This window comes from Erinaceus europaeus, chromosome 2 (genome assembly GCF_950295315.1).
Source record: "Erinaceus europaeus chromosome 2, mEriEur2.1, whole genome shotgun sequence".
Taxonomy (NCBI): Eukaryota; Metazoa; Chordata; class Mammalia; order Eulipotyphla; family Erinaceidae; genus Erinaceus; species Erinaceus europaeus.
Window position 1 is genome coordinate 162858636 of NC_080163.1, and position 27403 is coordinate 162886038.

The 27403-nt window shown below is 39.7% G+C and overlaps 1 protein-coding gene across 3 annotated transcripts in view; it reads left to right on the forward strand.

Moving 5' to 3' along the window:
• ABCC11 (ATP binding cassette subfamily C member 11) overlaps positions 1 to 27403 on the forward strand; it is a 134634-nt gene that overhangs the window by 36438 nt on the left and 70793 nt on the right. For all 3 annotated transcript variants that reach the window (XM_060185604.1, XM_060185602.1, XM_060185603.1), the window contains exons 9-18: positions 485 to 633; positions 4042 to 4149; positions 5680 to 5916; positions 8283 to 8354; positions 16598 to 16722; positions 18229 to 18301; positions 21431 to 21634; positions 23244 to 23378; positions 23463 to 23559; positions 26667 to 26765. In XM_060185604.1, the coding sequence (XP_060041587.1) occupies positions 485 to 633; positions 4042 to 4149; positions 5680 to 5916; positions 8283 to 8354; positions 16598 to 16722; positions 18229 to 18301; positions 21431 to 21634; positions 23244 to 23378; positions 23463 to 23559; positions 26667 to 26765 (1299 nt within the window). The remainder of the gene's footprint in view (positions 1 to 484; positions 634 to 4041; positions 4150 to 5679; positions 5917 to 8282; positions 8355 to 16597; positions 16723 to 18228; positions 18302 to 21430; positions 21635 to 23243; positions 23379 to 23462; positions 23560 to 26666; positions 26766 to 27403) is intronic.

Sequence of the window (27403 nt, forward strand, 5' to 3'; positions counted from 1 at the left end):
CTAGCCTGCTTTTTGTGATTAGAAGTTCTGTGCTCTTAGAAGACTGTGTTTGTGGCTAATTTCAGTGCATTTCTATTATTTATTTATTTTTTAATCTGATAGAAGAGAAATTTAGAGAGAAGGAGAAATAGAAAGAGAGAGACACCTGAAGTTCTGCTTCAATATTTCTGAAGCTTTTCCTTTTGTGAGTGAATCTAGGGGCTTGAACCCAGGTTCTTGCACATGGTAATGTGTGTGCTCAACCAGATGTGCCACTTTGTGGCACCAGTTTCAGTGCATTTCTTGGGCAGGTGGAATAGTATGCTAGTTTGTCATATGCACAACCCAGGTTTTAGCCCAGGCTCCAGTGCTTTGAAGGAAACTTTAGTGTTGTTCGTTCTCTCTCTCTCTCTCTCTCTCTTTCTGCCTCTGCCTCTGCCTCAATCTAAGGAAAAATCTAAGGGAAAAGTTTGTAAATTTCAATGCATTCTTTTTTGCCTTCCAGACCTTAGAAGGGAGGAAAGGAAGCTGTTGGAGAAGTGTGGATTTGTCCAAAGCCTGACCACTCTTACCTTGTTCATCACCCCCACAGTGGCCACCACACTGATGTTCCTCATCCACACATTCTTACAATGGAAACTCACACCCATAATTGTAAGCCTTTTGGAAGTGTTTTTTTTTTTCTCCTAACAATGATGGTAGTTTTCTCCTGGGCTTCTTTCCAGCTCATTTCCTTCAAAGGTATGAAAGGTTTGCAAATCAATACTGTAATTTGATTTTTGAATTTCTAGGCTATTAGGGTACTCAGACTTTCTTCTTCATCTTCTTCTTCTATTTTTTAAAAATATTTATTTATTTTAATGACAAAAAGATATGAAGAGGAGAGATAAAGACTTAGAGAGAGATAGCAGAGCACTGATCAGTTCTGGCTAATGATGGCGCTGGGGATTGAACCATAGTCTCAGGCATGAAAGTCTTTTGTACAAATATTATGCTGTCTCCACAGTGGTACGTCCTCAAACTTTCTTTTATCTCAACCTCTCTGAGAAACAGACATCCTTGTATAGCAACTGTCAGAGGAAGAGAGACTTTGTAATCTGGGGATGCAGGAGGTAGAATGTGTCATTAAGATCCCTAATGTGGGGCCATGTGATGGCACAACCGACTGAGCCTGTGTGCAAGGACCTGAATTCAAGCCCCTAGTCCTCACCTGCAAGGGAAGAAGAAGCTTCATGACCAGTAAAGCAGTGCTACATATGTCTCTCACCTTTTCTATCCCCGTTTCTCTTTTTCTATCCAATAAACATATTGATAAATATATTAACAAAAAATTAAATTCTTAGTGCAATAAATATGTACCTTGAGCATTAGAATTCTAGCTTGAGAAGTTTTTCAGGTACCTAAATGGGATCCTGAAAGTATACTTTAAATCAGAAAAGGTCTATCTGACTCTTTGTGGTCCTTCCCTGGCCCTGAGAAAAGACAGCTTCCTTGTAAGGTTAGGAAACCCAGTTCTTGGGCTGGGGAGATTAGTACAGTGATTATGCAAAATACTCCCATGACTGAGCCTCTGAGGTTTCAAGTTCAGTTTCCACACCATCATAAGCCAAAGTTGAACAGTTAAGGGGGGGGGCACAAGTGGTGCCCAGGTAGAGCACACATGCTAATGTGTGAGGATCCAGGTTTAAGCCCTCAGTCTCCACCTGTAGCTGGGAAGCTTCAGAGCAGTGAAACAGTGCTACAGGAATCTTGGTGACTCTCTCTCTCTCTCTCTCTCTGTCTCTTTCTCTCTCTCTCTAACCTTTAATAAAAAAGAAAAAAAATTCACGTTTTTGAAGAGAATCAGACAGGGTACTTCTCTTGGAGGAATTCAAATCCAATTCTGAAGGCTAGGGGTCTGTGCCTGAAGAGTGCCTGTCTATCTCTTTGTCTCTCTCTCTTTGTAGCATTTCATAGTCTGCAACCACAGGCTCATGTATGCTCTAGACAGTGGTCACCTGTGTTTGGCCCAGACATGCATCAGAGATAGTCCCATGAGTTAGGTCAGTGAAAGCAGGGGCTTGTCTAAAGAAACCTTACATTGGGATTTTGGGGTCTCACTGTATATGCACTACTCAGGTTAAGTCAGAGTATTTCTTCTCTGTAGTTTGTCTTAAGAGTATATAAGAAGAAGTTAGGGGTAGAGATGGGATTTATATGAGAATGTCTCCAAGGTACCTCCAGGAGGTATCATTCTGAGACTTTGAGACCTGAATGTGGTTTGCTGTCATCTGGTAGAGCAAAACATGGATTAGACTTAAGCATAGGGAGATTATGAATATTAAAATAGAAAAGAGCTGCTAAGGCAAGGGAGAAAAAATGTCACCTCCCCCCCTTCCCACTAGGGCTTGTGCCTATATGACTCCACCACTCTTAATGACCTTTTTTTTTCTTGCCTCTAGATTAAGGGTGAGAGACAGAGAGAAAAAGACAGGAAGAAGAGATACTTGTAGCACTGCCCGCCCCCGCAGATGCTCCTATATAGCACCTGAGCTTAAACCCAGGTGCTATCCCATTGTGATGTGTTTGCTCTACTATGTGAGCCTCCTGATGGCCCTAATAAATATCATCTTTACCACAACAATATTACAAGCTCTTTTAATGTGTATTTTCTTTTTTTAAAAAAATATATATGTATTTGCACATTCATGTTTTTCAGTTCTCTAGATTTCATATATGAGTGCAACCATCCAGTAGTTGTTTTTCTCTTCTTTTTTGGTAAGCATAATCATCCCCAGTTTCATCCATTTTATCCCGAAGTATACAACATCATCTTTTATAGTTGCAGAATAGTATCCTATGGCATATATATCCCACAACTTCTTTAGCCATTCATCTGTTTGTGGGCAGTTAGGCTTCTTAGACATTTTGGCTATTGTAAACAATGCAGCTATGAACATAGCATATATATGTCCCTTCAAATTAGTATTTATATTTCTGAATTAGTCTTGAAATGCCCAAGAGTGGTATTAGTGGGTAATAAAGCATTTCTGGTTATGTTTGTTTAAGGCCTGGTCATACCCTTTTCCAAAGAGACTGTATCAGTTTGTATTCCCACCAACAGTTTAACAATTTGTTTTTTTCCACATCCTTTCCAACACTTTGTTGCCACTGAGGTTATTACTGGGGTTTGTGACTATACAACAAATCCACTGCTCCTGTCATTCTTTTATTCTCCTTTTCCTACTGCTCCTGTTCCTGCCCCACCTCCTTATTCTTTTGATAGAGATAGAGAGGTAGGGAGATAGAAATATAGATAGATAGACAGACAGACAGACAGACAGACATACAGAGATATGAAAGTAGGCAGGGAGGGAGAGAGAAAGGAACACCCACAGCACTATTCTTCCATTCATTGTGAAGCTTTCCCCTTGCAAGTGGAGAATGTGTGCTTGAACCCAGGCCCCTGTACATAGGTTGTTGCTTAATGTAGGTCATTCTTAAAGACCTAATTTTTTTTTATTATCTCTATTTATTTATTGTATAGAGATAGCTAGAAATTGAGAGGAAGGGGAAGACAGAGAGGGAAAGAGACAGAGAGACACCTACAGCCCTGCTTTACCACTTGTGAAGCTCTTTCCAAGCAGGTGGGGGCTGGGAGCTTGAACCTGAGTCCTTATGCACTGTAATGTGTACACTCAAACTGGTGTGCCATCACCTGGCCCACTTAACATGTATTTTCTCAATGTCTCCTAACATCAAGATTTCTGTTACTATGTCAGTGGAGAAACTGAGCTTATGGAGGTGGTGGGTGGTAATGGGGTGAGGAAGTGATCTGCTCAAAGTCACAGAATCACCTGGTAGCTAAGCTACAATGAGACCTTCAGATGTAGAAACTTTAAGACATATGCACTTTTCCAGTCTCCCCCAAATACCACTTGATTCCTGCCATATGAAGGATGTATATATTACAAGGCACAGGATCTGGTTCTGTGGCTTGAGGCTTGGGAGTGGGAGTTTCATCAATGAGAAGGGGTGGGACAGGGGTCCAATCCCTCACCACCACTTCTCCTCCTCATCCAGGTCTTTACCACGATGGCCATCTACAACTCTATGAGACTAATTGTGTTCCTAGTACCCTTTTCTGTTAAAGGCCTTACCAATTCCAGGTCTGCAATGGAGAGGTTCAAGGTGAGTAGTCAGAGTACTAACTAACTACCATTTGCTTTAATCTATTTTTGCCTCCAATCCCCATGGTGTTCCTCTTGCATGTGAACTCTGACCAAGGCAGAGTCCAGGCTGGGTAAAGAGGAATTGGCCAACTCCATGAACTCTATGCCAGGGCCTCTAAACTACATTTCCTGTGGTGCTACTGGTTAGAAAAAAAAGAAATAAGAAGCACTAAATGGCACAGATGGAATCAAAGACTGAAAATTTAATAAAGCTTTTAGGAGTGAGAATACCCTGTCTTTGTCCCTTATAAACCAGCTTGTCAACATTCCTATCCATCTGGCAGTTGTCTTTTACTTCTTTACTTATTTCACTTAGCATAATCACCTACAATCATCCAATTTGTTCCAAGTGATATAGCTTCATCTTTTTTTTTCATTGTTATATTGTGTAGATACTTCTTGACCTAGTCATTGACCATTTAAACTGTTTACATATTTTTTTGGCTATTGTGAATAAAGCAGATAGAAACATAGAGGGCATATATCCTTCTGAATTTGTTCTTCCATGTCCTTACACTGTTAAATAGTTAATAGAGAGGGGAAGGCTAAACACACACACACACACACACACACACACACACACACACACACACACACACACACACACACTAAAAATTCCTTTCCGAGAGAGACAGGCTGGGAGTATGGATACACCTGTCAATGCCCATGTTCAGCAGGGAAACAGTTACAGAAGCCAGACCTTCAACCTTCTGCATCCCACAATGACCTTGGGTCCATAAGCCCAGAGGGTTAAAGAACAGGAAAGCTATCAGGGAAGGGGATGGGATACAGAGTTCTGGTGGTGGGAGTTGTGTGGAGTTGTACCCTTCTTATCCTAAGGTTTAGTCAATGTTTCCTTTTTATAAATGAAAAATTAAAAAAAAAACTCCTTTCCAAATGTGTGATTGCCATACTGACACATTAAGCCAGGGCACTTCTCAAATTTTACTTAATAGTATTATAATATTTATGATATGTATACTTCATTAGTGGAAATAACTGTTAGTTAAAATTTGAGACAGCAGCTACCTGAGGGGGATGTATGGGAGGGCATGGAGGTTCTCAGCCACACCAAATAGGGGAATGAGATGTGAAAGGGATCTCATTGTAAGTAGAATTATGACTCTTTACTTCAGTAATAGACTCATGGATATTCATCCTGTTACTAAAAACAACTAATCAAGCAAGTTCCCGGCTAATTAAATGGGATAGATGAGCCCAAGTGATTCTCAGTGATAACTGCATGCCTTGACTCAAATATTATAATAAATCAAATTCAATAGACACATTATCCAGTGGACTACATCCCAGACCACTAGATCTCTTTCAAAGCTTATCCTTTGGTGGCAATAAAAATAAATAAAATTTAAAACGATTAAAAAGCAAAGTTTATAAACCCAACTCAAGGGTAGGCCAGTAAAATAGCATATATTTCTATTGGTCTAAAAAACTCATGTCCTCTGCCTTCCCTCTCTTTTTGTTTGCACAGAAATTTTTCCTCCAGCAGAGTCCTGTTTTATATGTTCAGGAGTTGAAAGACCCCAACAAAGTGCTAGCTTTGGAGGAAGCCACCTTGTCATGGAAAAAGATCTGCCCTGGAACTGCCAATGGAGCAGGAGAGCCAGAGAGGAATGGACATACTCCTGGGGTGAACGGGGCTCAGACTGATGCCAGAGAGAACTGTCTGAGTTCAAAGTTACACAAGATAAATCTGGTGGTATCAAAGGTAGACTGGTCCAAACTGTATAGCCTGGCCAGATATTATACACTTAGAGCCTCAAGCTTGGAATGTGATCTCATATCCTACCATTTCATTGACTGAAAACTGCACTTTCCAAATCTCCCACTAAAAAGTCTTTCAGTGTGAATCAGTTGATCACTGCAAATCACTTTATAGCAAAAAGACACAAAATAGTGTGTTTTGTATGTAGGGCATAGCATATGTGCTGAGTTCCAGGGCCTGGACAGGAAAGAGAGAAGGAAACAAAATTTGTTAAATTTCTAGTATGTGTCAAGCACTGTCTCATATGTTTCAATTTGGTTGTTTTGTGAGCTGTACTTATCTCATTCCTTCTCTGATGAATTTTTGCAAAGAGGTTCCTTGCTCTGCCCTAATTTTGCCTACAATCTTTTCTTCTCTGTTATCTATTAATATCTTGTGACAGATGATAATGTTAATATTAATGATGATATAGATATTGATCAATATTATAGATATGGCTAAAATAGATATGACTATATAAGAACATATACTAGTACCTAATATTCATTATCAGTCTATACCTTCTCCTTTAGCAGCCAACTTCATCCATGACATTAAATTTTATCTTTGTGCTATTTCATTCTTTCTTTTTAAAAATTTGTTTAATTAGTTAATTTTAACTAGAGCACTGCTCAGCTCTGAAGGTGCCATGAACCTGGACCCCTAGAGCCTCAGACATAGAAGACTTTTGCTTAATCATTATGTTATCTCTGTACCCCACCGTACTATGCTTTATAATGCTGAAATCCCCACTGAGTTCTAGACTCAAATACCTATTTAATATTTTTCTCTTAAGGCCTGGGAGATATCTCAGTCTTAGAATATACAACCTGCATAACTGAGACCCCAGATTCAACTCCTAAAACTGACTGTAATATGTCAGAGCTGAGTGTTTCTCTGGTCTTTCTCTCTCTCTTTCTCTCTCATAAATCTTAAAAACAAACAAATAAACAAACATCTCCTCTTCACTTATTTTTCTTTTAATTTTCTATTAATGGCTTATAGTATACAGTAAATTACAGTAGTTGGTACATGTATAACATTTCTCAGTTTTCCACGTAACACCTAGGTCCTCCTCCCCCATCATGTTCCAGGATCTGAACAATACCCCCCCCAACAACTGAGTCCTTTACTTTGGTGCAATACACCAAATTCAGTCCAAGTTCTGCTTTGAAAACACATCCTTTTAATGCTTACAAAGCATTTCAAACACATCTATTAGGTGAAATCATCCCATCTTAGTTGGTGCCATCATCCTTTTAGAAGGGAAGGACCTGGAAGTCAAAACTTAATTTCCTCCCACCAATTCAGTCCTCACCCTCCTGTCTCTCCTTGAACCAGCCACCTCTCCCCTTGCACCCTGAAGCAATCCTTCCATACCCCACTACCACTACTGGGTACTAGCCCCAGACACCTTCAGGACTTCCCTATTCCTCTACTGACTTTCTTTCCACCTTTTCAAGACACTTTCCTGCTTAAGCCCTTCAGCAACGTGGCTGCCATCCTTAGGATAGAACTCAGTTTCCATGAGCATTGCCCTTACATTTCGATTCTTTTCCCTGATTCTTTATACCATGTATACTAGCTGTCTTACAGAACTGACAGCAAACCTTGTTTTCACAGGAACTTTGCACCTGTTGCTTCCATAGATTGTAAGGCTATTTTTTCAGACTTCCCATATCTGACTCCCTCTTGCCATCCAGAGATCAGCTGCAATGCCAGCTACTTGCAAAAGTATACTCTATCCAACCCACTCCAAACTCTAGTTCTCTTTCATGCCAATTCCATTTTACTTATATCATGTGTTACTATCTGACACTATTTGTTTATTTTATGCTTTGTCTCCTCCAGCTTGAGTGTTAGCTTATTGACATATATATATGTATATATATCATATGTATATTATACATACATATATATATATAAAACTCAGACATTTATTTGATGAATGGATGGATGGATGGATGAATGAATGAATGAATGAATGTGTACATGGACTCTGTGAACCTGTCTCTACTATCTCCATTTTAAAGATGACGAAACTGATAGGAAGGCTAAGTGACTTGCCTAAGATCATAGAGTAGACTAGCTGACTATATGACCTTAATTTCTTGCCCAAAGGGACCAATCCATGAACTCCTCTGCATTTCTCCTATGAACATTTCTTCTGTTGAGATTACTTCTTAAGTTTTGATAGTTTTGAGGGGCCTTTGGGTATGTGGTTATTTTGCTTTTTTATTTGACATTTTGTGTTTAATTGGCAGAGCCCCCTTTAGGTGAGTGGAAGGGTTATACTATCCCAATGCCTGTCTATGATCCTGACTTTGCAGGGGAAGATGTTGGGAATTTGTGGCCGCACAGGGAGTGGCAAGAGCAGCCTGTTGTCAGCCATCCTGGGGGAGGTAAGTGACTTGTGACGGGTGCATACCCAGCCACAGGCCATCCAGATGCTGTCACGTTCCAGTGCCCCTTGTAAACCATCATTTTCCCCCCCCCCCCAAAGGGTTCTGAGTCAATACAATGTTTGTAAACTAAAAGTGGTTGAGCATGTGTTGTGAGGCAATGAGTTATAAATGTGCTTCCTCCTCATCTGAGAATCACCTGGAGATCCAGCACCACCTGTTCTCTGTGCTCCCCCACTCAGCTTGGTAATTGACAGGCTGTCAAGATGAAGGTGCAGTTGTCTCAACATTCAGTATGACAATAGAAACCACTTTGGAAGCCAAACTAGAGTGGGGCATGTGTCTGTTATTGAGACAGCAGCACTGGGAATGATACATAGAAGGAAAAGGAGGAAGGGGATAGGGGAGAGGATGTTCTCTGAGATAGCTTGGGACAGTAGAATTTACATGATATAGACATCTTAATGAATAACACCTTAAAATAGTCACCAATCCTGAGGCCAGATGGTGGTGCCCTCGGTTGAGTGTACAAGTTACCATGTGCAAGAACTAAGGTTCAAACCCTCAGTCCCCACATACAGATGAGAAGCATCATGAGTGGTGAAGCTATGCTGCAGGTGTCTTTCTTTCTCTCTCCCTCTCTATCTTTTCTTTTTCAATTTTTCTCTGCCTCTAAATTAATTAATTAAAGTAGGAAAATAGTAATCAGTCCTGCTATGTGTTTATGATCATTTTTTGTGGCTGATGGTGGGGGTTCTTACCAGTTCCTCTCAGCCAGTCTCATCCTGTCGGGGTTTTTTCACATTTTTTCTTTTCTTCCTTTCTTCTCCTCTTCCTCTCTCCTCCTCCTCCTCTTCTCCCTCTCTTCCTCTTCTCTGTCTTCCAGAGTACTGCTCAACTTTGGCTTATAGTAATGCTGGGGATTGAACTTGTGCTTTTGGAGCCTCAGGCATAAATGTTTCTTTGCATAACTATTATGCTACCTTCTCTTCCCTCTTTTACTTTGTACATTGTTCCTCCTTCCTACTTTGTTGAGAGAGCTAATAAATGCTATTCCATTATTCAGCACCTCTCTGAGTCTGTTCTCTTGAATGCATCCAGCCAAAGTCATTACCTTCTTGAAATGTGGTCATGTCAGCAGCAGTTATCTCCTTGTACAGCAGTCTGACATGCTCCAATGTCTTTGCAACTGACAGAAGAATCCATTCTGAAAAAAAATAGTCTTAATAATATTTTCACATAGAATCCTATGCCTTATAAGAACCCCATAATAAAGGACAGTCATTAGGACCAGTTTACAGATGAGAAAATGATGGCCCCAGAGGTGGCTTGCCTAATGTTGTATAGACAGGGAGCCAGGGTTGACACTTAGCTCCATCCAGTGCAACGACTTTGCCTTTCAGCACAGTTACACTTCCTGGTGGCTTCAATTCAAGGTTATCTTTCTATGTGTACAGTGGCTTGTCATCTTCCTTCCTATAAGGCACAACAAAAACATGTTCATTTCATTTTTACTTTATTTTCTATTTTATTGGGGGTGGTGGTTAATGATTTACAGCAGTTTTTCTACACATGGGTATAACTTCCCAGCTCTTTGTGATGTGTATTCACAAAATATTTTCATGCCCAATTTAGGACCACAACTGATCCCCACCCCCCTACTAATGCCCTCTTCCACTCTTCCCAGAGTCCTTTGCTTTGGTACAGTATGCCACCTCCAGTCCAAGTTTTACTTTGTGTTTTCCTTTTCTGTCCCTGTCTCCCAAATTCCACTTAGGAGTGAGGCCATCTGATATTCATCCTTCTCATTTAACCCAACACTGTTCAAAAGGATGTTACTTTAATGTTTCATTATCATTTATTAAAACCTGGTTCCAAATCAGAAATAAAATATTTAAAATAAGAAAGAGAAATGATCATGGTGCTCTGAGGTCCTCTGCTAAGTGGTGGGTCATTGCTTCTTAAGGAACATGTGTGACTTTTATTCCATTTTATTTTTATTAATTTGTAAATCTTTTACTTGTTTTGAGGCAACCTTGGTTTATCAGCCTATGAATGTTTTAGAAGTACAATTTCACATCCCTTTAAAATATGTTGCCACACAACACCCACAACCAAAGTACTAAAATCTGTTTACCAAAGTCCACTGGACTCCATCCACCCTTGCGGCTCCTCACCCCACATATCCCCTTTGGCAACTTCAGTTCTGCAGTCTGAGTCCAAAGGTTTGTCTGCATAACCCTTGCTTGTTTTCTCTTGCTATGTTTCATTTCCCACAGATTAGTAAGATAACTCAGTATTTTCCTTTTATATAAGTCCTTTTAGCATTTCTTGCAAGGGCAGTTTAATGGCAATGAATTCCTTTAACTATTGTTTGTCAGGAAATTTCGTCACCTCACTCCTTCAAACTTAAGTGGTAACCTAATTTAATAGAGTATTCCTGGGTGACAGTCTTTCCCATTCAAAGCTTTGAATACATTGTGCTAGTTCTTTCTGACTTTTAGAGTTTCTGTTGTGCAATAAGCTTATAGTCAGATGGGGGTTTCATTGCAAGTAACTCTTTGATATTATTTTGTTGCTTTTAAAATTCCCCATCTTTGATCACTGCCATTTTAATTATTTTGTGTATAGTGTGCTTTGGTCTGGATTTATTAGGTCTGAAATTCTTAAGAGATTCCTGGGCCTGATTATCTATCTCCTTCTTTAGCTTGCGGAATATCTTGGCTATTATTTCTTCAAATAGATAAGATAAGATAGACAGATAAGAATCTGTCTCTTTCCCTCTTATCCTTCTGACATTCTCATAATGTAAATGTTTCTCATAATATTGTTATATAACTTTCTCATATCAGCTTCATTTATTTTGTTAGACATATTATTTCATTATTTATATTTTATTTTATTTATTTGTTATTAGTGGTACAGTAAAAGATTATGAGTGCAGTGCATAGTTCCAACACCACACCTACCATCAAAGGTCTGTATCCCTATACTCCCACCTCCAAAAGATAACCACTATAGTTCTCATAAGTCTTAGACACAGTTTATTTGCTTTTTCTTCTTTTGATAAGGTTCATGTGTAGCAAATCTTTAGATTCCACATAGAAGTGAAACCATCCAGTAGTTGTCTTTCATTTCTTTGCTTATTTCTCTAAGCATATTTACCTCTAATCCCATCCATTTTGTCCTAAAGAACAGAATATCATCTTTTTTTTTATTGCAGAGTACCATGTTATAGAATATATGTTTGGTAACTTCTTTAAAATTTTTTTTTTTTTTTAGCTCTTTTACCTCCTTAGTTTTTGCTAGCTCATCCTCTGTCTGGGTAATTCTGTCTTCTGCTTCTGTTAATCTGCTTTCCCTTCACTCAGTTTCCTTCTTCAGCTTTTTTTTTTTTTTTTTTTTTTACTTTTCTCAGTTACAATAATAGCTTGTTCTGCTAGCTGGTCTCTTAGCTCAGCTATTTCAGCTTTCAGTTCTCTAATTACCTCGAGGTAGCTAGTATTTTCTTTGAGGGTGTCATCTGTTATTTTCCTTTTTTTATATTTCTTTATTGGGGGATTAATGTTTTACATTCGACAGTAAATACAATAGTTTGTACATGCATAACATTTCCCAGTTTTACACATAACAATACAATCCCCACTAGGTCCTCTGTCATCCTTTTTGGATCTGTACTCACTCCCCCACCCACCCCAGAGTCTTTTACTTTGGTGCAATACACCAACTCCATTTCAGGTACTACTTGTGTTATCTCTTCTGATCTTGTTTTTCAACTTCTGCCTGAGAGTGAGATCATCCCATATTCATCCTTTTGTTTCTGATTTATTTCACTTAACATGAGTTTCCCTGTTTCTGATAGCCTTTTCCTCAAAAGCTTTACACACTCCTGTGATTAACATATCAATTAATGTTTGGATATTTTCCTCATTTTTAGTTGCTTCTGGCTTATTTGGAGTTTTTTTAGGCCTCCTGTCATTGTGGTAGCTGTTTTAGTTGCTATAGATTTAACTTTTTTTTTTTTTTTTTTTTTACTAGTGTGGTTTTGTGTGTTTCTGTCCTGTGGTCCTTCAGTTGTTGTGTGAGTATAAGCTACACTAAACTTCACAAATGAAGTCACAAACCTCAGAAAGTACAACAATAGCAACTGAAGCAAAGATTAATGCAGTTCAACCAAACCAGTTAGCTAAGCAACATCTCTACTCCAAAAACAAAAACAAATAAAACAAAAAGAAAAAAAAAGAAGAAAGACAAAGCAAGAATAGATAATTACAAAAATCAACTGTCAACTATAAATTCTAGATAGTGGGAAGAGAAAGAAAAGGGGAAATAAGGACATAAATTATGGTGAGGTTGTGTATGATACAGCAAATCCTAACAAAGGGATATTTCAGAGTTAAACCAATTGCCCAATAATGTGATTATAGCAATAACTATCTATTGTCTTCTTAAATATTAAGACAGCAGGAACCTCCCACTTCCTCTATAGAGCCTATATTTCCCCCCAGTCCTGGAACCTCTGGGGTGGGGCTCACTTTCCTACATGCTTCTCTCAATTCATACCAAATGATATTGTATCTGCTGATCCCAACCTAATCAACACAATGAGTGCCAACTGAGCATGCTTCACTTCAGACTGTGTCCAGAGACATCAGGCATGGAATGTCAACATTTCACCCTCATTACTCTGGTGAGATCTTTCCTTTCATAGTATTCTCTAATTCCATTCTAGGAGGTTCACTTCCTAACAAAATCCCAAAACCGAGATATAGACTAGGTCCCATGAGATAGAGCATATGTTCACATATATCTATAAATTAGGGCAAAATAACTACCTGAAAGCAAAAATACACAATAGTCTGTAGTGAGTCAGTATAAAGTTCATAATGAAATAGTGTCTACTTAGACTTAGATACCCTCCTCACCTACTTCCTATTATGGTTCTCTCACTCACTCCAAAACTAACCTAATCAAAGCAAAGACTGCAAAAGCTGAATAAGGGCAAGAGACTGGCATACTTTAATGATGACTCTTTAGTCTCTATCAGGCCACACCATATCAGCTGGGGCCCTAGTCAGGGAGTCCTGAGATTCCCAAACAGACATGATGGGCCTAGACCTCGAATAAATCCCTCTCTCCATTGTTACAGGTCACCTCTATCAGAAACAACACAGTAGACCCCATTGTGGGCCCCCATAGGACCTTGCCCTGAACTTGGATCAACAATGGTAGAGAATATTCCATCCTCCAAGGGAGGATGGACATTATACTCTATGCTACACCTGAGGAAGATGGGTCCTGATATTGGGGCAGCTTGGAATGTTCCTACTTATGACCACAGAATGTGAGCTCAGATCTACAGGGATTCGGAGGCTCCTAAGCTGAATGTGGGCCCCAGACCACATCAAATCGATGGGATTTATAGTCAACAATATTTATACACCTTTCCCATATTTGGGAGCTACTCTCTTCCCTTAAAGGCAGGTAATCTAACCCATGCAAGACCAAGGCACTCAGACAGAGCTCCAGCCCCCTTCAGAAAGAAGAAGGAAAAAAAAAAAGCCTTTGCCTGGGGAAATAACTCTTCCCTCCCCCCCCCCCATGGCCCCCCTTTTGACAACTGGCCTGCAGAGCCTGGAATCTTGATAAAGAAACTAGCTCCATAGGAGCTCTATAGGGAACAGTTGGCTGCCTTACCTTTTTGGTATTGGGATTGGTCTTGGGGCAAGGAGAAGAAGTGCAGAGAGAAATAGCAGAATCCACACACCCCCCCCCCCCCAATCCCTTCTTCCTTTGTCCTTTTTGGCCTCCATTTGCCAGCCCAAGGGTGGGTTATAAGGCCCTTCCTTGGTTCCAGCCTGACACCCCTCCACATACACACTCCTCCTCCACCACTGGCCCTCAAATCCTCACCTGAAATTCCCATGTTTAAAGCAGCCTCCTTGCAGAACTCATTCCTAGTGTTGTCTGCAAGCTGCTATCTAGGCTTTGCCTCCCCTTTGATAACTACACTAACAAGTCATCTGTTGGTGGGCATTTAGGCTGCTGCAATACTTTGGCTATTGTGAATAATTCAGCTATGAACATAGCAGTGCATATTTCCCTTCAAATTAGTGTTGTTTCCTTTGGATAAATGCCAAAGAGTGGTATTGCTGGATCATAAGGTAATACCATTTTTATTTGCTCAAGGACTTTCCATAGTCTTCCAAAGGGGTTGTACCAGTTTGCATTTCCACCCAGCAGTATAGGAGAGTTCCTTTTTCTCTACAACCTTGCCAACATCTATCATTTCCTGATCTGTTGATGGAAGCCATTCTCTCAGGTATGAGATGGTATCTCAGTGTAGCTGCAACTTGCATTTCTGTAATTAGAAGTGGTTGTATATGTGTGGGCTCATTTTTGGGCTTTTTAATTCCAGTATCATGCTGCTTTGATTACTGTTGCTTTATAGTGTAAACTGAAGTTGGTGAGTGTGGCATCTCCATATTTTTCCTTTTTTCTCAGAAGTTCTTTGGCTATTCATGGTTTTTGGTAGTTCCACACAAGTCTTTGCACAAGTTGTTCAATTTCCTTGAAAAAATGGCATTGGGATCTTGGTAGGGACTACACTGAAATTTCGATGGCTTTGGTCCATTTCAATAACGTTAATTTTTCTAATCCAGGAATAAGGAATGTTCTTCTATTTCTGTGTGTACCACTCTATTTCTTTTTCTTAATAATAATTTTTTAAAAATTTCTTTATTGTGGGATTAATGGTTTACAGTTGACAGCAAAACACAATAGTTTGTACATGCATAACATTTCTCAGTATGCCATATAACAACTCAACCTCCACTAGGTCCTCCTCTGCCATCATGTTCCAGGACCTGAACCCTCTCCCCCACTCTTAATTTTTTATTAGTGATTTAATAATGATTAATAAGATTGTAAGATAAGAGGGGTACAATTCTACACAGTTCCCAACATAAGAGTTCTGTGTCCAATATCTTCCATTGGAAGCTTCCCTATTCTTTATCCCTCTGGGAGTATGGACCAGAATTTTTTATGAGGTGGAGAAGATGGAAGGTCTGGCTTCTATAATCGCTTCTCCATTGAACATGGATGTTGGCAGGTTGATCCATATCCCCCATCCTGTTTCTATCTTTTCCTAGTAAAGTAGGACTGTGGAGAGGTGTGGTTCCAGGAAACATTGTTGAGGTTGTCTGCCTGGGAAGGTTAGGATGGCATCATAGTAGCATCTGCAACTTGGTGGCTGAAAGGCAGTATGAGAATAAAGCAAATTATTCAATAAACAGGAACTCAAAGGTAGAAGTAGAGCAAACCAAGCTAGAGATAATTGTGTGGAAAGAAACTGGGAAGCCTATTTTAGGTATGATTCAAACAGCCATGACTTTAGTAATTTTTGCTTGAGTTTGATAGGTAACATGCAGATAGACTAAAAGTATTGTTTGGGAAAATGGTGTAAGCGTTAAGAATAGGACTAGAAAGCTGAATCAGGGCAGAAAGTACAATACAATATTGAGAATAAACCTAACAAAAGAAGTTAAAGACTTGTATACTGAAACCTATGAGTTATATAAGATACAGGTCCTCTCTATTTAATTATCTTGGTCTCCAGTATTCTCTTTGTGTGTGTTTTAAAATTTACCATACAGGCAAGCAGGAAGACACTAAAGATGTATGCATCCACCACTTAAGATTTAACCACTAACAACATTCACTTATTTGTTTTTTCTATGCAGCTTTGTATTTTGGATAACTATTTCAAATTATAGACAGGGCACTTTCCCTAAGTACTTCATGATGTCCAAAAAATGAGAACATCTTTAAAAAAAAAGTCTAGTCTTGATGACACTGTTATATTTAAGAATACTAGTAATAATCCTGTGATATATAGTCCAGGGTGAAAATGTTCTATATCTTTCCATCTCACCACATAGAGTATGGGAACACTTCTTGCTGGGCATTGAGAGTGGGGAAATGAGAGAGAAAACAAGTATGGATTTCTGCAGTACAAACTTTTGGTTCAGTTACAGAAAGGACTGGTCTGGATTAGCTCTAATATTCTCAGGGCAATTCTCTCAGATTTACTGGTGGGTTTGGCATGATCAGGTTGAAGTCTCATTTACATAGGATAATTCTTCAGGGTCCTGGAGGTCACTGTGGCCCTGAGCACTGGGACCGCTGAGCCAGGTCTGTCTCTTAGCCTCTTTCGTCCTGAGGATGAACTCCCTCTACTACAGATGCATTTGCTGGAAGGTTCTGTGAGTGTGCATGGAAGTCTGGCCTATGTTCCTCAGCAGGCCTGGATCATCGAGGGGAGCATCCGGAGTAATATCCTCATGGAAGACCCATATGACAAGGCACGGTAAGCTTCTGGGAAGGGCAGGGAGGGATAAGAAGTATATACCTGTTTGGGGAGGGTCCTATATCACTGTATACTACTAATAAATTGGCAACTATTGATGCTTGCCATGTGCTCACTTACAAGCATCACCACGTTTCCATTTTAGATGAGTCAACTGGGACCTCAAGAGGTGATCTGATTTACTCCCCAAAATAACATAACAGAACCAAGATTTGAAATCAATTACTTTCAGGCAACATTTTATTTATTTATTATTTTTTAGGTAGACCCAGATGAATGGGGGGGGGCATCGAAGTGTATAATTTGCTATCTCCAACTGCTTGTCCTTTGGTCCAGTACCAAATCCCAAGCAACCCGCTTGTCCAGCTCCCAACCTTTCTGGTTCTCTTCACAAATTGCCCAAGTCAGTTGAATGTCATCCTAAAACTGCACACTCCAGCAAGCCTGATGTCGTCTCTGCTGCTAGCCTCCACTTCTTTTTAAAAAAATATTTATTTATCTATTCCATTTTGTTGCCCTTGTTTTATTCTTGTAGTTATTATTGTTGTTATTGATGTCATTGTTGTTGGAGAGGACAGAGAAATGGAGAGAGGAGGGGAATTCAGAGAGAGGGAGAAAAAGAGACACCTGCAGATCTGCTTTACCGCTTGTGAAGTGACTCCCCTGCAGGTGGGGATCCTTACGCCGGTCCTTGCGCTTTGTGCCACATGCACTTAACCCACTGCACTACTGCTCGACTCCTAGCCTCCACTTCTAATTAGCTACCACCTTTTGACACTTCTGCCCCCTAATATTTCTCATATTTCTTCTTTTCTATCTCTACTGCAATTTCATTCTTGTGAGTTCTTACTTGAACTTTCCACTACCCCTCCCCTTAGGGCCTTGTCTCCAGTCTTCTAGGCTCAGTTCTATTCTGCCTGCGTACAGTTTCCTGGGAAGCCACGTGCAACACAGCCTTTATCTTGTCACTGCATTGCTTTCAGACTGAAAGTGATCTTGAAATAACTATTTTAAAGTTAAAAAATAAATCACTAGCTCTCCAACTCTGCAAATATACTTGCTAGTAATTTAATGCAAATATCTTGTCACCCATTGCTGAAAAATCCATCTTCAAGTGTATTTACAGTGCATGATCCAGAGTAGCAAATAACCCAAATGTTCAGCACTAGGCCACTAGTTAAATAATTCAGCTTATATAAACCCCACACAGACTTATACGACTAGATTATTCTTGAATAAAGACAGAAGAAATAGAAAAACTGTAATAGTATGTACTACTGAGTGTCAAGGATGTAAGAAAAGCTTACTTTTCACTGTATTTTCTTTTGTGTTCTGTTCAAATATTTCTTAAGTGCCTGTGTGAGCTTAAAGGAAATGAATGAGAGAAGGAAATGGAAAAAATCCCCAGTGGTTTTCCACTAAATGTAGGACAAACTCCAAGTTTCCTTTCTGACTTGAGAAGGCTGAGGGTCTGAGGTGCTATGCCTTGTCCCTTATCCTTTACAGCTACCTCCAGGCTCTCCACTGTTGCTCCCTGAACCAGGACTTGGAAATTCTGCCCTTTGGAGACATGACAGAGGTGAGTAGGAGGCGAGCAGGAAGCAAGCATCACCTGGCTCTGTCGTGATGATGCTTTTGCAGAGGCATTCTGGGATCTATCTCCCTGGGTAGGTAGAGGACTGAAGCTCTTCTTTTTCACCAAGGGAGTTTGAACAGCTGGTACCTCAAAGTTACCCCATGGCAGGACAGAAGTTAGGGCTCATCTAATGTGGGAGCTCGAAGAGAGGCTTCTTACTCACAAGGATCAGAAATAATCTTCAACTCTTTCTGGAAAAGGGCAGAACTTCTTATCCAGTCCCTTTGGCTCACACATCTACCTCACACATTTGAGTCTATACCTACTGAACCACCATCCACTTGATTTCTCAGTGTTGCCTTTTTCACTAACTCCTCATTCTCCTCCTCTGCAGCCATTTCTAATACATAAGATCCTTTTTTAGAAAAAAATATTTTATTGGAAATTTAGTGATATATTAGTTGATATATTAGTACAATTTTTTATTTCTCCATAATCAGTGTCTGCAAAATATTTTCACTCCCTAATGTAAGTTGATTTCCATCATCATTCACCAAGACCTCAAAGTTCCTCTCCTTCCTCACCTCCTCTCCCAGCCCTACTTCCCAAGAGTCCTTTGCTTTGGTGCAATACCAAACCCAGTACAATATTTACTTTGTGTTTTCTCTTTTTGTCACTGTTTCTTAAGTTCTGCCTATTAGTAAGATCACCTAGCATGTGCCTTGCATTTTTTGGCCATAAGAATCGCCTTTTAAAAATTTTTTTATTTATAAGATGGAAATATTGACAAGACTATAGGAAAAGAGGGGTGCAATTCCACACAATTCCCACCAACAAACTCTGTATCCAGTCCCCTCCCTTGAAAGCTTTCCTATTCTTTATCCCTCTAGGAGTATGGACCCAGGATTGTTATGGGGTGCAGAAGGTGGGAGGTCTAGGTCTGGCTTCTGTAATTGCTTCCCCACTGAACATGGGCATGGCAGGTCAATCCATACTCCCAGATTGTCTCTCCATAAGAGTTTTCTAAGACAAACACAATGTTGTGTCTTGAGTTTGCTGGGCACTTTCTATGTGTAAAGTTCTGCTCCAAGAACTTGAATGCGTTGTCTTAGGTGAGCCTTAGATAAGTCTAGGAGGTCACTTTTATTATTACTATTATTTAAATATGGGGTATAAATCCTTAAAGGCAGACAGCTCAATTGTTTCATTCATGACTGTTTCATCAGCAGGAAGACTGAGATACTTGGTCTTAAAATGGCATCAAAAAGAAGAGTGTTGACTTCACCCGGTTATTTTGAGTTTTAGAAGGATTGATATATAAAAGTGCTTACTGTCTAGAATTTCCCTTGCCTAGCAATGTTAAACCTGCGTGGAGTCAGTGTTAGCTTATCTTTATAAGAACACAGTAGGAATTTAGTATTTTCTGACTGAGTAAGTGGGAAGGAGCCTTAGCCTGGTCAAGTAACTAGTGACACAGTGGTGAATTGGAGGCAAAACAGTGGCAAGATAGCTTTCTGATAGCCCTTAAGCTCAGCTCCTTCTCTGCAGAGTCCTGCAGAGTTTATGGTTGAGCTGAGTTAGGAACTTAGATTCAAGCCTCCTGGTCCTCAAAGACTGACTGAGTGAGATGCATCTGCCGAAAGTGCTGTGCTTCATGGGGAGCCAAATGCCCTGCAGAGTCGTTTTGGTTATTTGTTATTGCCTGTGACTCTGACATATGGTGTCTTTTGGCCTTCCCATGACAGCTGCAGTAGGACTCACTCTGACCTTCACAGCTCTGTTCTTGGTAAGCATCTGTGTATACTATAAATCATCTTAGCCTTCCAGGCGGCCAGTCCAGCCCATGGATGATTGCAGTCAAGGGAGCTTTACAACTTGAATAAGATGGAAGGTAGTGCTGCTTCTCAGGGATGAGTGATTGTTTTTATTGTCCCAGTTGCTAGAGGTTTAATAGACCCCCCCTGAGAAGTTTATGGATTTTATTTATTTTTTAAAAATATTTTATTTACTAATGAGAAAGATAGGAGGAGGAGGAGAGAAAGAGATCCAGAGCATCATTCTGGGACATGTCCTGCTAGGGATTGAGTTTGGGATCTTATGCTTGAGAGTCCAAGGCTTTTAACCACTGTGCCACCTCCCAGACAGCAAAGTTGATGGATTTAGAAAAAAAGAAATTGTATTATTTGGGGGGGTATCTCTCTCCCTCTCCAGCGGGGTGGTCTCCAGGGGAAAGATAACGGGCTGGTTCTTTCTCGCTCACGACAGGGGTGACACGAAGTAAAAGACACCAGGGGACTCTTAGTGTGCCTAGAATCTGAGTCCTAGAATCCCAGAATCCTAGAGTCTGTTTATTAGCAAAGTGGACATGAGTTAAATAGAAAAGCAATGGAGGTAATTATTGTTGAAATATGTCAGAAATTACATGTTTCTTAACAGTCAGCATGCCCCTAAGATAGGGGGCTGGTATGACAGGAATTGATGAGATACAAGACAGTTATTTTCCATGACACAAGCAACTTAATTATCCAAAGGTATTTGAGAGAAGCATAGGGTTTAAACCCGTAGGGTGAGACAGAGAGAAGATGAATGTCAAAAAGCCATATAGTTTGGAATTTCTCTTGTCTGGGGTCTGAGGTGTGTGATGAAGTGTGTGATAAGGTGTGTTCTTCTGTGACCAGAAGGTGACTTTGAATAAGTGAATCTGCGGCCATGTGGTCTGCAGTTAATGGAGGGAAGTACTGGGGTTTCTGTGGGCCTGAGAGTCAAGAAGGAAAGAAGCAAGTCTGAGTTTCCCCCCTTATGCTCACCTCGGTTGAGAGAGACTTACCAAGAGGTTATCTTCTCAGACCTCCATCCAAAGATGGGGGCGGTTCTCCCTAAGCTCTATCAGGCTTACACATGTTCCCAACAATTATTATGAACTATAATTGAATTATGAGTTACATGTTTTTAATTAACTGGAGTTTCTTCGTCTTTTAGAAGACAAACTTTGAAACAGTTTTAAAGTGCAATGACATGTCTGGGTATGAATACTGAGGTGATCAGCCTGTGACATCTGCCCACCCAGCTATTTCTAGTACATGAATTATACCTTTCTTCTAACACTCTCTACCTTTGGCTGCCTGTTCATAGGTTGGGGAGCGGGGCATCAACCTCTCTGGGGGACAGAAGCAGCGAATCAGCCTAGCTCGTGCAATCTATGCTGACCGTGAACTCTATCTGCTGGATGATCCCCTGTCGGCAGTGGATGCTCATGTGGGGAAGCATATCTTTGAGGAGTGCATTCAGAAGACACTCAGGGGGAAGACGGTGGTTCTGGTAACCCACCAGCTACAGGTAAAGCCTTCTGGGCCCCAGGCTGGGACTGACAAACAATGTAAATTCTCCAGCCCTGTGTTCTAGACTAGCCATCACTTTTCCACCCCAAATTAGGTGCTATAGATAGCAGCTAAATTTATTTATTTAGTGGATAAAGACAGAGAAAAATTGAGACAGAAGGAGACTGAGAGGGGAGAAGAAAGGAAACACCTGCAGTGCTGCTTCATGGCTTGTGAAGCTTTCCTCCTGCAGGTGGGGGCTGGGGACTTGAATCCAGGTCTCTATGCATTAGATTTTTGTAAAGAACTTGAATTTTCTTCAGCTGTCTGTGTGGAAAAGATAAGCTGGTAAATTCTACAAAACAATATTTAACGTTTCTGTTATTTAAAACATTTTATGAGTGCAATGCAGTGACCATTTCTTCTCTCCTCCCCACCTCCACCTCTTTCCACTCCTTTTTCTTTCACTTTTTCTTCTTAACAGAACATTGCCCAGTTCTGGCATATGGTGGTTCTGGGAATTGGACTTGGGACCTCAGAGCCTCAGACATGAAAGTTGTTTTGCATAACAATTATGCCATCTCTCTAGCTCCTAGGGATTACTTCTCACAAGTCCTTCAACGATATTTATTATTATTATTAATCTTTTTGTCCCATTATTATTTTTTTTGGTGTGATGTATTCAAGACATAGAAGGGTATAGAAAATGATGTGGTAAAAGCCCATGTATCTGCCACCCAGATGAAACAAAATATTATTCCCTCCTGAATAATGTTTTCTCCTTCCTGCTTTTCTTACATTGTTGGTTATTATGCCTAGCCTTTATATTTTTATGACATGTCTGAATATGTCCTTGCATATTGTAAAATTATGTGTATTTTGCCCTTTTGAAGTTCATTGTTTATCCAATGTTATCTTATTGAGATTTCCTTTATTTTTTAAAATTATTAGTGATTTAACAATGATTAACAAGATTGTAGGCTAAGAGGGGTACAATTCCATATAATTCCCACAACTAGGGTTCTGTATCCCATCCCCCCATTGAAAACTTCCCTATTATTTATCTCTCTCTGGGAGTATAGACCAAAACTCCTCATTGGGTACTTTTTGAGATTTTTTCTATAATTTTTCATTCCCACTAGTATAATATTCTAATACCTGAACACACTAATATTTTCTCTAGGTTAGTTTCACTATTTCTCACTTTTACAAAACATGCAGTAAATAGTGTAATGGCTATGCAGAAGACCTGAGGCTCTGAGTTTCCAAGTTCAATCCCCAGCACCACCATAAGCTAAAGCTGATCAGTGGTTCCCTCCCTCTCATAAGTAAAAAAAAAACAAACATTAAAGAAGCAAAAACAAAATGTGCAGTATATTTTAGTGCGTATCTTTTCACATATATCCTTAAGCATATGTTTGAGAGGATAATTGTCACAAAGCTAATACTAGTTCCTCATTATTCAAAACTCTTTTATTTTGCTAGATCTTTTTCAAATTATTTTTCAGAGCAGTTACATCAATCTGTGACACCCACCACCAATATATTATGACAGTCCCCTTTTCTTCCTATCATCACCCAGAATTTTGCATACTAAGTAAAAAACTTTATTTCTTCTGACTCTTCAGTATTTAGAGTTTTGTGATCAAATTGTTTTGCTGGAAGACGGGAAGATCTGTGAAAAAGGAACTCACATTGAGTTAAAGCAGAAAAAGGGACGATATGCCCAACTCATCCAGCAGGTGCCTAGGAAAGCCACACAGGTGATTACCACCTCCCACCCCACCCCCATCCTACTCCTCTGGGAAGGTGCACCCCTTCATTCTTGGACTGTTTTTTCTCCTTAGGACAGATTTCAGGACACAGCACAGACATCAGATGCGCCGCAGGTGGAAAGGCAGCCCCACATCACCTGTCGGGAAGAGCCAGTCAGTCAGGATACTGGTAATGATGCTGGGGGAGCAGGGTGGGAGCATGTACATGCTTGTCTGTGTGCATTCCCTGCAGTGTCTGCCATTTCCTCTTAGACCCCAGACTGACCCATGTGTCTCATATCTAGAATCCTAGATATTTGTCTCACAGGCTACAGATGCAAGGAACTGAGGGTCATGGGGCTTAGGAGGCATGAAGGATCTAGGAAATGAGGAGGTGGAGCAGAATCATGATAGGAGATACCTTTGGCTTGGATTGATGCAAATTTAAGACTTTGTAAGGTGTCTGAACATTATGAATTGGTTAACAAAGGAAACTGGAAATCAGAAAGTAATTTGGCCTAGTTACTGATATATAGGAGTTTGTAATATTGCTCTTCTCTGAGATAGGTTAGCCAAACAGAAAGACCTTTATTTTATTTTAAAGTTGCATTTTAAAACTTTATTTAATTAAAATTTTTATTTTTCCAAGTCAAATAAAAAAATTAAACTTGTGATTAATAATGGTTTAGATTATAAGATTATACAGTTTAGTTGTACACAGCACCTACCACTAAAATTCTGTGTGCCCACCTCCCCAATGAGAACCACTTTGGTTCTCACAAGGTCTTAGAGGCCTTTTAGAAGCTTCTGTTTTTCCTTCCTTCCTTCCTTCCTTCCTTCCTTCCTTCCTTCCTTCCTTCTTTTCTTTTTTTTTTTTTCAAGTTCATGTGTTTCAGTTCTCTAGATTCCATATATGAGTGAAACCATCTAGTCTTTCACTTTTTTACTTATTTTGCTAGGTATATTCATTATTCATCCCCCAGTTCTATCCATTTTGTCTCAAAGTTTGCAGAGTAGTATCCAATGGAGCATATATTCCATAACTACTACTACTACTACTACAACAACTACTACTACTTCTTCATCTTCTTTTACAATTTTTTAATATTTATTTATTTTCCCTTTTGTTGCCCATGTTGTTTTATTGTTGTAGTTATTAATGTCATCTTTTTTAGATAGGACAGAGAGAAATGGAGATAGGAGGGTAAGACAGAGAGGAGAGAAAGATAGACACCTACAGACCTGCTTCACCACCTGTGAAGTGACTCCCCTGCACATGGGGAGCCAGGGGCTCGAACCAGGATCCTTATGCTGGTCCTTGTGCTTCACTTTAGGCTACTTCCACTCTTAGGCTATTATGAATAGTGCAGCTGTCAATATAAGGGTGCATATATCCCTTTGGTTAAGTGTTTGCGTGTCCTTTGGGTAAATACCCAAGAGTGGTGTGGCTGAGTCATAAAGTCATATCTTTTTTATTTGTTTAAGAACTCTCCATATAGTCTTCCAAAGGGACTGCACCAGTTTGCATTCCCATTCTCAGTGTAATAGCCCCCTTTTCTCCAACACCTACCATTTCCTGTTTTGTTGATATAGGCAGTTATAACAGGTGTGAGGTAGAATCTCAGTGTAGTTGTGATTTGTGTTTCTCTGATAATAAGTGAAGTGGAGTATTCATATATCTGTGGGCTAGATGTATCTCTTCTTTAGAAAACTGTCATTTAGTTCTTTGGCACACTTTTCTACTGGGTTATTAATTTTATCCTTTTGTTGAGCTGTACCTGTTCTTTGTAGATGTTTGCTATCAGTTGCTTGTCTGATGTGTGCTGTATAAATATAAATATTTTCTCCGATTTACTGGGTTGCCTGCTTATCTTTGTATAGTTTTCTTTCAATATGTAGAAGCTTTTTAGTTTGCTATTGCCCCATTTATGTGATCTTATTTTTATTTCATAAGCCTTCATAAGGTTAAGTCTCCAAATATATTTTTGATGTGAAGATCCTTCAATGTTTCCCTAATGTTTTCTTCTATGTATTTTATAGTTCCAGGTCTTTGATCCATTTTGAGCTGAGTTTTGCCAAGTAGAGGTCTTGTTTCACTTTTCTACATATGGATGTAGAAAAGTGAAACAAGACCATTTGTTGAAGAAACCTTCTTTTCCCCATTGGTTCCTTTTGGCCCCCTTGTGTGTTTTAAGTGGCTGTGCTCTCAACTCTGTTCCAGTTGTTCAAGCGTTCATTTTGATTCCAGTATCATGTTGTTTTAATTACTGTTGCTTTGTAGTATAAACTGAAGTTGGGGAGCATGATATATTCATTCCCTTCCCCCCTATTTTTCCCTCAGGAGTACATTGATTATTCATAATTTTGGTGATTCCACACAAAATTTGGATAAATTGCTAAATTTACTTAAAGAATGTCATTGGGATTTTGATAGGAGTTTCATTGAATCTGTAGGTTGCTTTTGGTAATATTTTATGACATTTGTCCTTCCAATTTATGAGCAAGAAGGGATTTTCTACTTCTTTGTGTCATGATTTCTTTTAACAGTGTTCTGTAGATTTCATTTTAATGATCCTTCACTTCCTTTGTGAGATTCATTCCAAAGCACTTTTTCTTTTTGGATTCGATTGTAATATGTGTATGCTTAACCAAGGGTGCCACTGCTTGGCCCCTAAGATTCTATTGTAAATTGGACTGAATCCTTCAATTCCTCATCCTCTGACTCCTCATTTGTTTGTAGAAGTGCCACAAAAACTCAAACATGTATTTATTTGTATCCTGATACTTTACTGAATTTGTTTATTATTTTCAGTAGTTTTTGGTGAAGTCTTTAGGGTTCCCTAGGTATAGTATCATGCCATTAGCAAATAGTGATAGCCCATTTTTTTTTCTTCTTCCTTTGATAACTTTTTCTTGTGTGCTTGCATTGGCTTGGACTCCAGGACTATGTTAAATAATAGTGTTGACAGTGGATATCTTTGTGTATTTCTCAATTTTAGGGGGAAAGCTTTCAGCTTCTCCCAATTGAGAAGCTTGTTAGCTGTGAGTTTGTATCTTCTTCATTTTCTTCTGTTTCTCTCTCAGCCCTTCCAGTTCTCAGACTTTCTGGGATTTACTGACTGACTGGAGATGAGATCCTCCTATGTGGACTCTGGGAATTAGGTCAAAGGTGGGGGAGGGGACTGCAACTGGAAAATAAGGATATAGTAAAAGTTGGAAAATCAAGAGCAGGGGGACTCTTGACCTTGGAGGGAGCTGCAGGTGACTGGAGGCATATTCTATCTTTTTTCCTTTTAGCTGACCTAGTGTTGGAAAACCAGAACTTGAAGAAGGAGAAGATGGAAAATATGTCCCTGAGATGGAGAATATACCACCACTACATCCAGTCTGCTGGAGGTACAGTTGGCCTGGGATTCCCCCAGACTATCCCTGCCCTGGAAACTGGATCAGATTGGACTGTGTGAGGCCACATGACGTTGAGGGATGCAGAGAGAGGCATCAAAAGGCCACATGACGTTGAGGGATGCAGAGAGAGGCATCAAACCTTTGTGGACTGAAATTGTATATCCAGTCACAAGCTATTCTAGTGACTCTGCTAGCATAGTCAATGATAGAAGCCATGTTCTCATGCATACTTTTGTTAAAATATATCTGGGGACCTGGCTGGCAGTGGCCTCATAAAGCAGATCCATAATCATTAGTATGTCAAAGGACCTGGGTTCAACTGAAGCTTCCCCTTTGTATGATACTCCCATGTGGTGACTATGGGCTCTAGACCTTTTGCTCCTATTTGGTAAATTGTATGCTCTACTGCGGGAACTATCTCTTAGCCCCCTTTATTTTGGTGTCTATTAAAACAGATTTCTTAAGGAAGATGGCTATTCAGAGGTTCAAAATTGTAAGTTGAAAACCAAATATATAGTAATCTACTTGCTTTAGTAGCTTAAAGGATTTTCAAAAGTAATTTTGACTTCTTACAAACACCTGGTTCTTTGTTGACTTTGGGACCCTCTTTAAGTTGTTCCTTTCTCTCC